The following is a 16544-nucleotide window of genomic DNA, read 5'->3' as shown; positions in this document are numbered from 1 at the left end:
ACAAAACATGAACAATAAGTAAATTATATAATGTGCTTTCAGGAGCAAAACACCCTTCTTTAAAACTCTGGAGTATGTGCAACTGAAAAGCTTGGATGTCTTGCTTCAAAGGATGTCTCCTGCTGTCTGCACATGCATATATCTATGTATGTTGACAGCTATATCATGTCAATGTTTTCACACGTATATGCAAATATCCACAAACATACTTTGAAACACAAGCTTTTCAAAGGATTGGCTTCTTTCAGTGGTGGGTTTCAATTTGCGAAGGATACATCAGTCAAGCTAACAAACGAATTACCTCTTTCAAATATTATGCAATGTCTTATAAAATACCGCATTTTTCGGAGTACCCTTTTCCCTCAAAAAAAAGGGTGAAAATCTGGATGTGTCTTATACACTGAATACAGCATTTTTGGCCTCCCGAAACACTGCCCTCTTCACCAAAATGGCCATGCATAGCCTTTAGGAGGCTTATAGAGTGCTCCTGAGGGCTGGGGAGAGCAGAAATGAGCAAAAAAAAAAATCAGGCCATTTTTCTGCTCGTTTTTGCTACCCATCCCCCAGGAGCACTCTATAAGCCTCCTAAATGCTATGCATGCCCCTTTTTGACAAAAAATGGCCATTTTTTGCTCATCCCCCCGCTGCCCCCAGGAACACTCTACAAGTCTCCTAAAGGCTATGCATCTCTTTTTTTTTTTTTCTTACAAAAACAGGCCTGTTTTCGCAAAAAAACGTTCCATTTTTGGGAGGTCTAAAGAGTGCAAAAACTTTTTATTTTATTTTGCCTCTTCAAAATCTTGGTGTGTCTTATACTCTGGTGCATCTTATACTCCAAAAAAATACTAGGTAATATTTCTGAATAAAAATAATCTAGGTACAAGATAAATATTGATGGAGTGAACGTAACAATGCTTGCTTTAATTAAAAAGAATCAGTGTGTGTTTATATGTGTGTTTAACAGTTCTCTAAAATGCAAGGGCCTGAAATGCTGCAGAAACAATATGTTTCTATATAATCACCAAGTCATATCCCAAAAATCACAACTGAAAAAGCAGAATCTTTCCCAGAGTTTTATGTCACTTTAAAACTCTGCATACTTTAGAATTCTGCACATCAGCAGTTTATGTTGGCTTTGTAACAGGCCAGCAACTAGTGCAGTTCCCTAGCAATAATATGTATGTGGTAAGCAACCCAGCATTATTTGAAGCTTCTAAATAAGTCCCAAGAACAACTTCACATAGAAGGCTATGCCCTTATAAAAATTAAGAGATAATTTGGACATTTGTCACTATATTTTATTCATCCAGCCATTATACTCACTATCTAATGCTCATTTCTCTATCTTGACCAAATCTGTCAAAAGTTTTACCTTCTTAAGGAAGACTTAAATATTGTAGAAAAAACACTTCATAAAATCAAAATAGCAGTCATGTGGAATGCTACTGGGGGCAGTACAGTTGAGCTAAAGAGCTTGAAGATGTTCACAGATACAGTAACACTGCTTTAGTGGAAAGGCATGCTAGCTAGCAATATTGACAAAATATGTTAAACTACAAGCAAAACTGTTTGAACTACAATGAAATAATATTTGATTCATTCATACTATTCAAATATTTTTAAAAAAGAAGCAGAGGAAAGCTCCCCAAATAATTTTAGCCTCTCCCTACTTCTCTAAAATTATGCACCAATTTCAAAATGTTTACTGAAAAGAGAAAAATGTTTTAGTAGAATTTATCATGTAACCTGCAATTAGTACTGGGAAACAGGACTTTAATTGCTTTTGAGTTTGGATTCTATCTGTTCTTATTACTAATGACTGTCACACTTCATTTAAAATGTTTTTCCCCTTTCAGCACACTAACCTTTACAATCAGGATTGAAACATTCATAAGAATCCAAAAGAAACCAAAGAAACTGAGCTGTTTTAGTCTATTATTATTCCATGGACATTTTGTAGATATTCATATCCTGAAATATTGTAACAATATTGATTCACTGAGGAAACTAATGCTCATCATGAGTCTTTATATAAGAAAAAATGATTCTACCGAATGAGAAAAGAGTGTGTGTGTGTGTGGTGTGTGGTGTTTGTGTGTATGTATGTGTGTGTGTATCACTTCCAATAGATCAGTGGTGGGTTTCAATTTATTTTATTATTGGTTCACTCATGCGCACACGTGACGCTTCAGCGCATACGCAGAAGCATCCAGGCGGGTGGGTGGAGCCTCCCACCACCACCACCACTACTGATTTGCCCAATCTGGGGCGAACCAGCAGAAACCCACCTCTGCAACAGATGCTCTGGATATAAGTTATTTTCCAAATCAAGCCTTCGTGAAAGAGCTACTTCTAGAAAAATATATTTTTTAATTCTTCATTCTTAATTTTCTATAGGGAAACAATTTTAGAAAAAAGAATAAATATATTCGGTAAACATATTTATTGTTTAACATAAAGTGTTACAGTATATACCTCATAGTATTGATTTCTGCACACTAAAATCAGATCAAAAATGGCAAATCAGCTACTGAAAAATTGCCTTAGAATGCATCTTAGAAACTGATTATTTTAAATAGTAACTAAACTTCTCACTGTACAAATTCTACATTTTAACAAGGAAACAGACTAAAATTACTTAGGGAATTACTTAGAAAATAGGGGCAGTCAGGCATAATACAGGTTATGTAGACAGTAAACACAAGGTCAATCAAAATGGACTCAAATGTCTATATACCAATGCACAGAGTATGAGGAATAAACAGGGAGAATTAGAAATTCAAGTAAAAGAGGGCAGATATGATATTATTGCCATTACAGAAACTTGGTGGGATGAAACTGACAAATGGAACATACAGCTAGAAGGATTTAAATTATTTAAAAGAAATAGACCAAATAAAAGAGGAGGTGGAGTTGCACTATATATAAGAAATAACTACGTCTCTACAGAAATAGAGCACAACAATAATGAGAACTATCTTGAATGCATTTGGGTCAATATTAAAGGTTGTGGGGGAAATGACATTGCCATAGGTCTATACTACAGGCCACCCAACCAAGCAGAGGAAGAAGATGAACTTTTTGCTAGTCAGCTAACTAAGGTATGTAGGAAGCACACCACAATAGTAATGGGAGATTTTAACTACCCTGACATCAACTGGGAAACAAACTCTGCACCAAGTGGAAGATCCAACAGGTTCCTAACAAACCTAGCAGACAACTTTGTTTTCCAAAAAGTAGAGAAGGAAACAAGGGGGTCAGCCATACTGGACTTAATTCTCACTAACAGAGAGGAAATGATAGAAGCTGTTGAAGCCATAGGAACCCTGGGGGCAAGTGACCATGCAATATTGGAATTCAACATTATCCAAACACAAGTAGTAGAACAAAGTCAAACTAGAGTCTTGGACTCTAAGAAAGCTAATTTCAATAAACTTAGAGAGAGCTTGGGAAAAATTCCATGGATGAGAATCCTCGAGGGGAAAACAACTCAAGAAGCTTGGGAAATTTTGAAAAATGAGATTAGAAAAGCCCAGTCTAACACAATACCAATGAAGAAGAAAAACAACAGCTCCCAAAAGAAACCAGCATGGCTGCATAAACAACTATCTGACAAACTGAAAGACAAAAAAAGTAAGTATAAAAAGTGGAAGGAGGGGGACATAACTAAGGCAGAATATCAGCAAATAGCCCGAGCCTGTAAAGATGAAGTGAGGAAAGCTAAGGCTCACAATGAAGAAAGGCTTGCCACAAAAGTAAAAATTAACAAAAAAAGCTTCTTCCAACATGTTAAAAACAAGAAAAAAGTTAAGGAAACAATTGGTCCATTGCTAGGAGAAAGTGGCAAGAAGGTGACAAGCAACAGGGAGAAAGCAGAACTATTTAACTCATGTTTTGCATCTGTCTTTACACAAAGGGATAAAACAGTCCAACCTATCAAAAGCAGCACCACAAAATTAGGAACACAAATTGAAATAGGGAAGAAAATGGTAAGTGAGCACCTGTCTACCCTAGACGAGTTCAAATCACCAGGACCGGATGGATTACACCCCAGAGTTCTGAAGGAACTAGCAGACGAGATCTCAGAACCACTGAATTGTATCTTTCAGAGATCCTGGAACACCGGGGAACTACCAGAGGACTGGAAAAGAGCTGATGTGGTTCCCATCTTCAAAAAAGGGAAAAAATTAGATCCAGGAAACTACAGACCTATCAGCCTAACCTCAATACCAAGAAAGATTCTGGAAAAAATAATCAAGCAACGAATTTGCGAACACCTAGAAGCAAACAAAGTAATAGCCAAAAGCCAACATGGATTTGTCAAAAACAGATCATGCCAGACTAATCTTATTGCATTCTTTGATTATGTGACAAAATTAGTGGACCAGAGGAATGCCGTTGATATAGTTTACTTGGACTTCAGTAAGGCTTTTGATAAGGTAGACCATAACCTACTACTAGATAAAGTAGAAGAATGTGGGTTAGACAGCATCACCACCAGATGGATTGGTAACTGGCTGACCAACCGCACTCAACGTGTAGTTCTCAATGGAACTGCATCTACATGGAGGGAAGTATGCAGTGGAGTACCCCAAGGCTCTGTTTTAGGCCCAGTACTCTTCAACATCTTCATCAATGATTTGGATGAGGGAATAAATGGGGAACTCATCAAATTTGCAGATGATACCAAGCTGGCAGGAATAGCCAACACTCCAGAAGATAGACTTAAGATACAGAAGGATCTTGACAAACTTGAACATTGGGCACTATCTAATAAAATGAAATTCAATGGTGAAAAGAGTAAGGTTCTACATTTAGGCAACAAAAACGGAATGCACAGGTACAGTATAGGTGATACCTTACTCAGTAGTAGTAACTGTGAAAGGGATCTTGGAGTCCTAGTGGACAACCATTTAAATATGAGCCAGCAGTGTGCAGCAGCTGCCAAAAAAGCCAACACAGTTCTAGGCTGCATCAACAGAGGGATAGAATCAAGATCACGTGAAGTGTTAATACCACTTTATAATGCCTTGGTAAGGCCACACTTGGAATACTGCATTCAGTTCTGGTCGCCACGATGTAAAAAAGATGTGGAGACTCTAGAAAGAGTGCAGAGAAGAGCAACAAAGATGATTAGGGGACTGGAGACTAAAACATATGAAGAACGGTTGCAGGAACTGGGTATGTTTAGCTTAAGAGAAAGAAGGACTAGGGGAGACATGATAGCATTATTCCAATATCTCAGAGGTTGCCACAAAGAAGAGGGAGTCAAACTATTCTCCAAAGCACCTGAGGGTAGAACAAGAAGCAATGGGTGGAAACTAATCAAGGAGAGAAGCAACTTAGAACTGAGGAGAAATTTACTGACAGTGAGAACAATTAATCAGTGGAACAGATTGCCTCCAGAAGTTGTGAATGCCCCAACACTGGAAGTCTTTAAGAAGATGTTGGATAGCTATTTGTCTGAAACGGTATAGGGTTTCCTGCCTACGCAGGGGGTTGGACTAGAAGACCTCCAAGGTCCCTTCCAACTCTACTATTGTATTGTATTGTATTGTATTGTATTGTACTTTGGATATTAACCCCTGGGCTTTTGCTTCTTTTCTTCATGTCTGACTGCTATACTACATCTCTGGAAGTGAACATATGCAAAGTATAATAAAAATGTTGAAATAGAATTGCTCAATCCAAACTTCAGTATATTCACAATTCTGTATCTTTGCATATGGAAAAGTAACATGAGTTGCATGAAAATATGTAGATCATACCAATCCAAAGTGATTTAACTTATACTACAGCTTCTATTATTTTTTCCAAAATAGAGAAATAGGCTTTCCATGTTTTGTCTCAGTGCAGAATCTTTCTAGATAAGACTTAACCAGCAATTCTCAACAGGGGCAGATAAAGTAGACAGAGAGATAATACGCTTTAACTCATTGGATATAGGTATAGGTTGCCTTTTTCAAAAAGAATAAGAAAAATATCAAGCGTGTTTCTGAGCAGATATAATACAGAAAATAATGGTGTGGTAGCAACTCTCCCCACTTCTCCACAGTGATTTGCAGAGAAAACAATGTTCACATCTCCTATACTGTTTCCATTGGACTGCCACCAGGCTAAGAATTTTCCTTAGAATTTTATGTTTGAACAAGATTGCAGTATCATATTTTTAAAGCTCAGGAATCCAATGTTATCTTTGGCATGAACAGAATTCTGGAACTAGGAGAGACTTGCAGAATGTAAGAAATTATACTTGGAAAATAAAATGTAGACACACGTAAACCTGATTTTAGCTTATAATTGTAGTTCTATGATCCTCCTTTGACTAAGACATTGAGAGTTGTTGAAGTAAATTTTAAATCATATTTTACTCACCTGGATTTTTTTCTGGGGAACTCGAAAACACCAATTCAACTTTTCCATTTTCAGGAAAATGATCATCTACAAAATAACCACAGCAGAAAATAGTTCTGAAAAATTAGGGATCTTATGAAGTACATACAAAACAGAGTTGCATGAATATCAGACATGAAATAAAATCCCAATTCTACATTCTGACTTTAAAAATCCATGACATTTTCATTGAAAAGAGCTTAAGTCAAAACTAAATTATATAATGTATTTAATTTTGCAATATTTAGATCTCTATTTTATCTGCAATATTTCCTTTTTTAAAATTCCTTTTAAAAGGAAATAATTGTGTTCTGAATTATTGCCTGAACAAGAAATAGAACATAACAAGCTGGCTTAATAATAATAGCAATAGGACTTAGACTTATATACTGCTTCACAGTGCTTTACAGCCCTTCCTAAGCAGTTTACAGAGTCAGCATATTGCCCCCAACAATCTGGGTTCTCATTTTACCTACCTCAGAAGGATGGAAGGCTGAGTCAACTTTGAGCCTGGTGAGATTTGAACTCCCAAATTGCAGGCAGCCGGCAGGCAGCAGAAGTAGCCCACAATACTGCATTCTATCCACTGCACCACCATGGTTAGAACAAGACATTATAATGATCTTAAACCAAATAAATTCCAAACTCTATAATAAAGCTGCCTGGTACTAAATTTAGCTTAGTATTGTTTACATTTTGTACAACACAACTTTATATTCTTTGCATTGAATCCATCTTGAACTGGTATTCTGCAAGCCATAAAGAAATAAATGGAAAATACATAATAGCATTGCTATGTGTTTACACTCTTGGGTTCATTTCAGATGGGCCTGAGCAGAATGAGCAATGATATGATAATGATATAAGTTGTTCATAAAGAATATATTCAATTCTTCATCTAGTACAATGTTTGTTTAGTACAAAAATGTGCTTGCAAAACATGCCAACTGCAGGAAGGAACAAAAAACATAATAAAACATAATAGACAATTATGGTTCATCCTTGACATTCATTTTATTTAAAAACAAGGGTAACCTCTTTCTCCCTCTGAGATGAATAACTAATGGTTCAAGTATGGTCAGTTAAAACAACTATTTTCAACTATAATTGAGATTTCATATATAGCTTTTATAAATTCTTAGATTTTTCTTTCTAAATTTTATTCAACTCTGTGTATATCATACTACTTTCTGATCATACATATTGCATTTATATACTGCTACAAATCTCCTGCTATTTGCCTGTCCATAATCTTCAATTAACCCAAAATAGTTAAAACACAAAATATTTTGAATCAAGGTACCTCAAATCTGCTAATTTAAAGAAAGCATTCAAAATGGAGAGTGTTACTCAGGTGTAATTGAAATGTTAAGATCTTCAAACCAGTTGTATTCACAAAGTTGTGGCCACTGCACAATAACTGTAGTCAGCCCTGGTCATCTGATTATGATTTCTGACACTCCCTGCCAGTTTGTCACAAGTCAGTGGGGAAGCCAGCAGGAAGTTAGAAATTGCCATGGTGGCAACACAGTGGTGATGGCACCGTGGTTAGAATGCAATATTGTAGGTAATTTTGCTGACTGCCAGCTCCCAGCAGTTCGGCACTTTGAGTCTCACCAGCTCAAAGTTGACTCAGCCTTCCAAGGTTCCACCTTCCAAGGTTGATAAAATGAGGACTCAGATTGTTAGGTATAATATGCTGACTCTGTAAACCACTTAGAGAGGGCTGTAAAGCACTGTGAAGCAGTATATAAGTTTAAATGCTATTGCTATTGCTCCCATCCCCACTGCATTTTTGTCCATCCACTGTCATTCTTTTTTCTCTGTTTAAATAAGGAAATATCTCTGAAATTAGTGGACCAGAGGAATGCCATCAATATAGTTTACTTGGACTTCAGTAAGGCATTTGATAAGTCAGTGATGGCAAACCTATGGCACGCATGCCACAGGTGGCATGCAGAGCCATTTGTCAGGGCACGCGAGGCGCTGCCCTGTCAGCTGGCCAGCGCGCATGCTGCCAGCTGAGTTCACCTTTTTAAAAGCCATTTTTCGCCCTCCCCAGGCTCCAGAGGCTTTATAGGAGCCTGGGGAGGGCGAAAAGAGCCTCCCCCGCGCCCCCGGAGGCCCTCCGGAGGCTTCAGGGACCGTCCGGAGGCTTCACTGAAGCCTTCGGAACACTTAAAACAACCCTCCGAGCAAACTGGAAGTGACTTCCGGTTTGCTCGGAGGGTCTTTTTAAGCGTTCCAAAGGCTTCAGGGATGGTCCGGAGGCTTCCCTGACGCCTTCTGAGAGCTTAAAACGACCCTCCGAGCAAACCGGAAGTCACTTCAGGTTTGCTCGTAGGGCCGGGTCCCTGAAGGCTCAGGAGGGCTTAAAACGGCCCTATGAGCAAACTGGAAGTCCATTCCTGAACTTCCGGTTTGCCTGGTTTTTTTCACTACAGAAGCCTCCAGAGGGCCTCTGGGGGGCGGGGGAGGCTCTTTTCGCCCTCCCCAGGCTCCTATAAAGCCTCTGGAGCCTGGGGAGGGTGAAAAAAGCATGTAAAAATGGGGGGGTCGGGCGTTGTGCGCGCATGTGCACTGGGGTCACGCAATGCATTATGGGTGCGGCACGCCCGCACATGACCCCCCTGCGCTCCCCCCACTTGTGGCACGCGAGCCAAAAAAGGTTCGCCATCGCTGAGGTAGACCATAACCTACTACTAGATAAAGTAGAAGAATGGGGGTTGGACAGCATCACCACCAGATGGATTCGTAACTGACTGACCAACCACACTCAATATGTAGCCCTCAATGGAACTGCATCTTCATGGAGGGAGGTATGCAGTGGAGTACCCCAAGGCTCTGTTTTGGGCCCAGTACTCTTCAACATCTTCATCAATGATTTGGATGAGGGAATAAATGGGGAACTCATCAAATTTGTCCAGGGGGTTGGACTAGAAGACCTCCAAGGTCCCTTCCAACTCTGCTATTGTATTGTATTGTATTGTATTGTATTGTATTGAAAGAATGTTCTAATGGTCATGGGTCATGTTGGATATTATAAAGTTTTTATTGTTTGAAAGTACCAACTTAGAGATAACCATTTCCAACTTCTAGATAGCAAAGATGCAGAAAATTTCTGCTTTATAATTTCTCTTTCTAAGATGGTGACTTGCCTTTGTTTGCATCATCCAACTCGTCTTTGTTAAATATTAGACCATATCCTTGAACAGCACCAGTGTGAAACTGCAGACGGAAAATATTACTCCGAATGCCATGCTGGTACTCTTTATGGCAACACTTGAGCTGAAATAAATAGATAAATAGATAAACAAACATTCATACATCTATGCATTTCTGCAACTTCAAAGTGCCTGGGCAATTACATAAAATATACATAAGCAGCAGTTTTACATTCCACTAACAGATGCATAGCAAAGACAACAGAAGACGGATTGAGACATCAGATAAGCTATATGGCTAGTATGCAAGGACTAGCCATATAGCTTATCTGATGGCTCACCAAACTGCTCCTGGTGTTATTTGTTAGCAAAATCAAGGGAAGGATGGAGTAATTGGAGCAATGTTCCCCACCCAAATATGAAATAAGACCCATATAAATTAGAATTCAAAATTTGAAATTATCAGAAGAATATATCATTTTCACTTAATACAGTAAAATATTAATTAAACAAAATTCCCAGGAGTCATTTCAATATTCTTTTTAATTTCTTTATTCATTGTACCAGAAAATGGGGATATTACATTGTTTTGGGATTCAATAAGAAGAAAACAAGTGAGAGGTTCAGATAAACTATATTCCTTTGCCTCTTTTATACAGTTACCCTACAAATTCAAAATGTCTATACTTGTAAAATAAAATTATTTACTATTCTTAATAATTTAAAACATTTCTGATAGTTCTTATGGTTCCTATATTATCCAAGTTATCCTATTAAGTACAATGAAATTATAGCAGGAAATAAGTGAAGCTGGTTCTCTCAGAAAGTGGTATGTTGTGTTTGACCTGAACTATTTTCATTAATTCTTTTGACAAGATGGGCCTAGAAAGCCTCCTGCACCAACCTGGAAGCCAAAACGGGGCACAGGGGTGTCACGCGAAGCCCCAAAATGCAATGCAAGCACCCATGCATACACCCCACCCCCAACACATGAGCACATGCACCCCCTGTATGCGCCCCGCTTTGCTCTCATTCGCAGCAGAGACAAAAAGAGCAGTTGGCTGGCTGGAGGCATGCACGCATGCATGGGGGAGCTGGGCTGGCATTACAGCTGGCGCGCCCACAGAGAGAGCTCTGTGTGCCATAGGTTCCCCGTCACGGGACTAGAAGATGCTGCTTCCTTTGGAAGAATCTGCCAATATGAATCAGACTTGCTAGTTCCCTGATTGCATTCAGAATGACATAAAAAAGGAGTTATTTGATAGAACACCTTTTAGTGATATTGCTATTTAAGATGCTTTAAACTATTGTGGATACTTTAATGTTGCATTTTTCTTGTAAATTGATGACTGATTTTTTCAATTGCAATGGGATATAAATGTAATACATTAATTAACCATACAAATATATTTCACCAACTAACTAGATTAAAAAACAGTTGATTTTGGAATCAGTCCTTTCTTACAAATTTTTTGCTTGAAGTCATCTTCAAAATATTAAATCTACCAAGAATAGTATATTGCAGTGATGGTGAACCTATGGCACGCGTGCCACAAGTGGCACGCGGAGCCATTTGTCAGGGCACGCGAGGCGCTGCCCTGTCAGCTGGCCAGCGCGCATGCGCGTGCTGGCCACCTGAGTTCACCTTTTTAAAAGCTATTTTTAGCCTTCCCCAGGCTCCAGAGGCTTTATAGGAGCCTGGGGAGGGCGAAAAGAGCCCCCCCCCCGGAGGCTTCAGGGACCGTCCCTGAAGCCTTCGGAATGCTTAAAACCACCCTCCGAGCAAACCGGAAGTGACTTCCGGGTTGCTCGGAGGGTGGTTTTAAGCGTTCTGAAGGCTTCAGGGACCGTCCGAGGCTTCCCTGATGCCTTCGGAGCGCTTAAAACGACCCTCCGAGCAACCCGGAAGTCACTTCCGGTTTGCTCGGAGGGTGGTTTTAAGCGCTCCGAAGGCTTCAGGGAAGCCTCCGGACGGTCTCTGAAGCCTCCGGAGGGCCTCGGGGGGTCAAGGGAGGCTCTTTTCGCCCTCCCCAGGCTCCTATAAAGCCCCTGGAGCCTGGGGAGGGCGAAAAAAGCATGTAAAAATGGGGGGGTCGCGCGTTGTGCGCGCATGCGCACTGGGGGGGGTCGTGCATTGCATTATGGGTGCGGCACGCCTGCACTCGACCCCCCTGCGCTCTCCCCACTTGTGGCACGCGAGCCAAAAAAGGTTCGCCATCACTGGTATATTGTATATGGCCTGCCTAACATTAACTTAAACATTTAGTGAATGCATTTTCTTCCTCTGAATTCTATCCATTATTCAAAACAAAGTTAATGGAACACTTACCATTATATCTCCTTTCAACAGCTGGGCTGGTTCAATTGCAATGTAGGCTCTGCTTTGATTCTCTAGCCCTGTGCTACTGAAAACAAGGAGAATCATGTAAATAACACATTTGAAATATTTTCGAAAGAAAAACATTTCAACTGCTCCAAGTCCAATATTACATAATAAAAATGCAATCCTGTTGAGATTGTATCATCAATCATGAACATCATTCTTTGCATAGGAAAAAAAATGAAGTTTAGATCTAAACCGTGTTTTGCTATACATTTTGCTAAACATCACTTAGCTTTGTGATCTATGTAACATAATGCATAGAAAAGGCACACATCAAAACTGTTTATGTCTACTTACTATACTCCTGATGTATAAACTGGCAGCATGTCCTCATACAACTTCAGAAATGATTGACAACCTAAAAGGGGGGAAATTACAAATATTTAGACTTTTTAAAGGAACATGTAAATAACACATGTGAACCTGTTGCCGAGTACCAAAATGCAGTCATGTGAATGGGGGGGAGGGGAATCCATGACATTTTACAATAACTAAACATGTTTCATGGGCCATAAAGCACCCATTTCAAGGCCATACTGATTGCAAAGGATGGTTAAATGACTGGTCATAAGTTAAAGACTATCAAAATTAGCTTTGCGCAACAATTAAAAGAATAATACTTGCAAAAACTGTGTATAATTTATCAGGATATAATTACATAGAATCAATCCCCTGACATCAATATTCTGGAGGTTTCCCAGCTATTTTAGAAAGCCAAACTTTAAAATCCTTTTTCATTAGGGGATATTTATTCTCCTCATTAGAGGCATTAAAAATTGTATGGATGCAATAATTGCAGCCAAGTTATACAACCAACATAACAGTTAACAGTGATTTCATACAGCCAGCTAAGCAAAGAGGCACAGGGAGATTTTGCCTTTGGTAAATGATAATGATGAAAAATGAAGAAGACTGGCGTCAAAATAAGTAATTTTTTTAAAGAAAGACTTACCTCCACTAATACCAAAGTTTGGGATTCCATGCAGAATAACATAATGCAAGAATAGAGGGTTTGTATTCATTTTTACCAATCCAGAGAGAAGATCACTCAAAAACTGTACATATCTAAAAAGGACAAGAGTTATGTTGAATGAGTAGGGGAAATATATAGTCACATGCAGAAGAAACCTTGAGCACCAATTAGCAGTCAGAAGAGCATGATGAAAACTCCTTAATTTCATAAAATATGGACAGACTCTACCATATTTTCAATTGGGGAACTATATGCTTCTGGATCAAGCCAAGTCCAAAACGTATAAGAGAATTCTTAGAGACCTGGCACTCAGATAATTTGGTAATCAACAGGCATATAGAGAAAAACAGCACTTACCACTCAAAAGAACCCCAAAGGAAACAAAAAGATGAAAAACACCTCCTCATCAGCAATTAACACCCATATGAGCGGAGATTAAAAACAAAGATTAAGACTAGACCAATAGTCAAATATTAAACATTGAAGAAAAGAAGAAAACAATTAAACTATTATCAATGCAGATAAACAAGCAAACAGTAAATAACAGCCTAATCAAAGAACCACCAAGAACATTGCCACCCCCATTCCATTCTTGCGCTGATGATATTACCTCGATTGGTAATGAAATGTCTGCAAAAAAATCCCAGTTCAACATTGAGCTACAAATATTCTCTTCTATTGACTAGTCAAAGGTTCTTGTGAATAGTATTTGTTAAAAGAAAAACTATATTAAAAATCAGAATGCTTTAAATTTCATAGTCCATATTGGAAAAGCATTATTCCTTTTGCTCACGCGCTGTTATTCATCTATGCCTTTCCGGATAATGTTTACAAGCAACCAAACTTTTCAAATAATGCATTTATTTCTAGAAACAGATGTGAGTGAGAAAAGCTTTTCAGGATAAATATTTATTACAGTGTAAGGTTTCAAGGGGATATGTGTTTCTTTTTTCATGTCAATAGCAGCAGTGTAGGTCTCCAGGGAAAAATAGTGGCTCCCTGGGAAAGTTTTTATGTAGTGAAAGACAAACAGATGCACTGCCAGATCTGGTTTTCTTTCCAACATTGTTTTCTCAATCACTACTAAGGTTTCCACTCTTTAAACAAATTCTAAACTTATTGAATGTCTTATGAAAAAGGGAAAGTAACTATGGCTACCAAATCGTACTACCAACTACAGTATTTCCCCATCCTCCTCTACTTTTCCTATCAATCAATATGATATTAAACTACAAATAATAATTATCCAATCACATCTCTCTTCCATTCTGGTCTCAAATGTCAATTTATCTGAATTGTCAATTTCCACCTGTTCCAAGGCACCTTTCTCTTAAAATTCACCATAACAGTTTCTATGTGGTCTATACTTCTTGCTTCACATTTAGATAGAGGATAACAGAAAAGAATCACCTGGCATGATCAGATGAAATCATAATTGTTTATAATCAATGCTGGTATGTCACATGAATTCATCTTTATTTTTTTTGAAGAAAAAATACAATAAACAAATTGGGATTTTCATATTAGGTCTAATATTGTTAGTTAGCATGAACAGCATCTCAAAATAAGTATTATCCCAATAACCCAAGTATAAATCTTGGAATGACTATTTTACAGAAATATATTGACTGAAAAAGAAATAGTTACTGCAAAAAAAAAATTAAAATATGTATCTAGGTTAATTATTTTTATTATTTATTATTATTTATTATTTTATTATACAAATCTTGGAATGACTGTTCTACAGAAATATATTGACTGAAAAAGAAATAGTTACTGCAAAATTAAAATATGTGTCTAGGTTAATTATTTTGTGCAGAAACTACCCAACCCCAGAATGGGATAACTCACTGCAACTAGTTCACCACAGCTATCTTGCCATGGCCATCTTACCACAGCCATTTGACCACAGGACAATTCTATGCGGGATAGCTCCGTGCAATAATTGTTATCAACCACTGTTTCTTCTACGTTATTTCCATTGGAAAAAATGCAGATAATGTACAAGAAACATGGATAACATGGCAGATAACATTTATAACATGGTACTGAAGCTTGATTTCAGAAAGTAAGTGGTTGCTGTGAGGTATTTGTACTCCCCCTCCGCCATTTTTAATTTTAGGTCTATGTCTCTTTTCTCTATTCATGAATATTATTAGGACCTATCCACTAGAATGCAACAACACTCGATTTCCCCTATTTCTGAAATCTGAAATTCCTCTAGGGACCTTTTGATCAAACAACACAAAACATAACATTATACAAGCTAGCTCAACCACCTGATCATATAAGACATGTTCTATAGGACTCTAGAGAAAAGTGAAACATATTCGCTCTTGGTACAAGAATAGCAGGAGGGGCTGACATCCTCATCTCCAAAGCTATATGTTGATGCACTTTCAGGAGCTGTTACTTACAGTAGTGGTAACAATCCAGCCAGATCATTCAGATACAACGTCATAGATATCTTAAGATGTTTTTTTATTATCATTTTTACCATTTGGAATCACTTTTTTAGTTTATTTAAACACCACATCTTTCTCTGATTCTTATCAGCCTCCTGCTCTGCTCATCAATACCTGATCAATACATAGGTCATCATAGATTCAAAAGGTTACAACTGGGATAGCCAAAATGCAAAAGTTATTGTGAGTTGAGGACAGAGTCATCCATCACTGGTATTCTTTCTCACCTTCTTCCCTTTCTTTTTTTAAAATTAGCAAGCATAAAAAGTTTTTATTTCTCTTACAACCTCCCTATTTTTGGATTAGTTGCTGTAATATCCTATTTGAAACATGACTGACACCTGAAACAAGATATATACACTTCACAAGAAGAGAAAAGGGCTAAAAGAAGAGATAAATTTAAGAAAGGTCCCCCTGTGGACAGGGGGAGCTAAGAATGGTATTTAGTGAAACAGGAAGATGTTTCTGAGGGAAAAGATGTTTCTAAAAGAGAAACTGAAATACCTTTTCTGGGATGGTTGCATTAAAGCAGAAACATTATCATCAACGAATTTCTTCATTGCAAATCTGTCCAGGGCTTGATCTGCACTATTGTGAAAGAAAAAGAAAAAATGTAAATCCTTCAAGGGAGCAATCTTGGAAATAAAGGTTGCTATAAAGTAAATCATGCCAAAGCATTGCAGTATGTTGTGTTCTATTTGGCAAATGCATTTACCCCCAGATATAATGAAAACTAATTATAGTAGTTCTGAGAAAATTCTCAGCTGAAAGAAGAACTAATGTATATGCTAATTAAAATGTTAATGCTTCTTTTCCCATTCCTTCTGAATAAATTAGTTTTTATAAGGAAGCAATTTGTAGTTTTCTACAATCTGGTATATAATTATTGTTTTCAAAATAATATATTTAAAACTAAAGATATCCATATTCAAACATCCATTTGATGTTTGAAAAGTATTTAAAATTATTGATTTTACTCCAATTACGCCATTTATACCTGAAATTTCATTGATTCCAGTGAGATCTGAATCCAAGAACATTATACTTTGAAAAACAGTCTCCAGTGGGCCTTTGTTCAACAACATTAAAAATAGTAAATAAATCCTGCCCAGTCTTCATTGGTTTGCCAAATACCAACTTTAAATAAATCTCTCTTATATTTTAAA

At 37.8% G+C, this 16544-nt stretch overlaps 1 protein-coding gene across 3 annotated transcripts in view; it reads right to left on the bottom strand.

Annotated features, from left to right (window-relative positions):
- The window catches only part of TNS3 (tensin 3), a 169481-nt gene that overhangs the window by 97123 nt on the left and 55814 nt on the right, over positions 1–16544 (bottom strand). For 2 of the 3 annotated variants that reach the window (XM_081971417.1, XM_081971419.1), the window contains 6 exons: positions 15883–15966; positions 12893–13005; positions 12238–12298; positions 11887–11962; positions 9552–9681; positions 6376–6441 (listed from right to left, as the gene is read on the bottom strand). In XM_081971417.1, coding sequence (XP_081827543.1) covers positions 6376–6441; positions 9552–9681; positions 11887–11962; positions 12238–12298; positions 12893–13005; positions 15883–15966 — 530 coding nt within the window. The remainder of the gene's footprint in view (positions 1–6375; positions 6442–9551; positions 9682–11886; positions 11963–12237; positions 12299–12892; positions 13006–15882; positions 15967–16544) is intronic. The other variant, XM_081971418.1, reaches the window with a different exon arrangement.

Source organism: Natrix helvetica, assembly GCF_964273705.1.
Source record: "Natrix helvetica genome assembly, chromosome: Z".
In the NCBI taxonomy this organism is placed as follows: domain Eukaryota; kingdom Metazoa; phylum Chordata; class Lepidosauria; order Squamata; family Natricidae; genus Natrix; species Natrix helvetica.
This window is presented reverse-complemented; position numbering and strand designations above follow the sequence as displayed.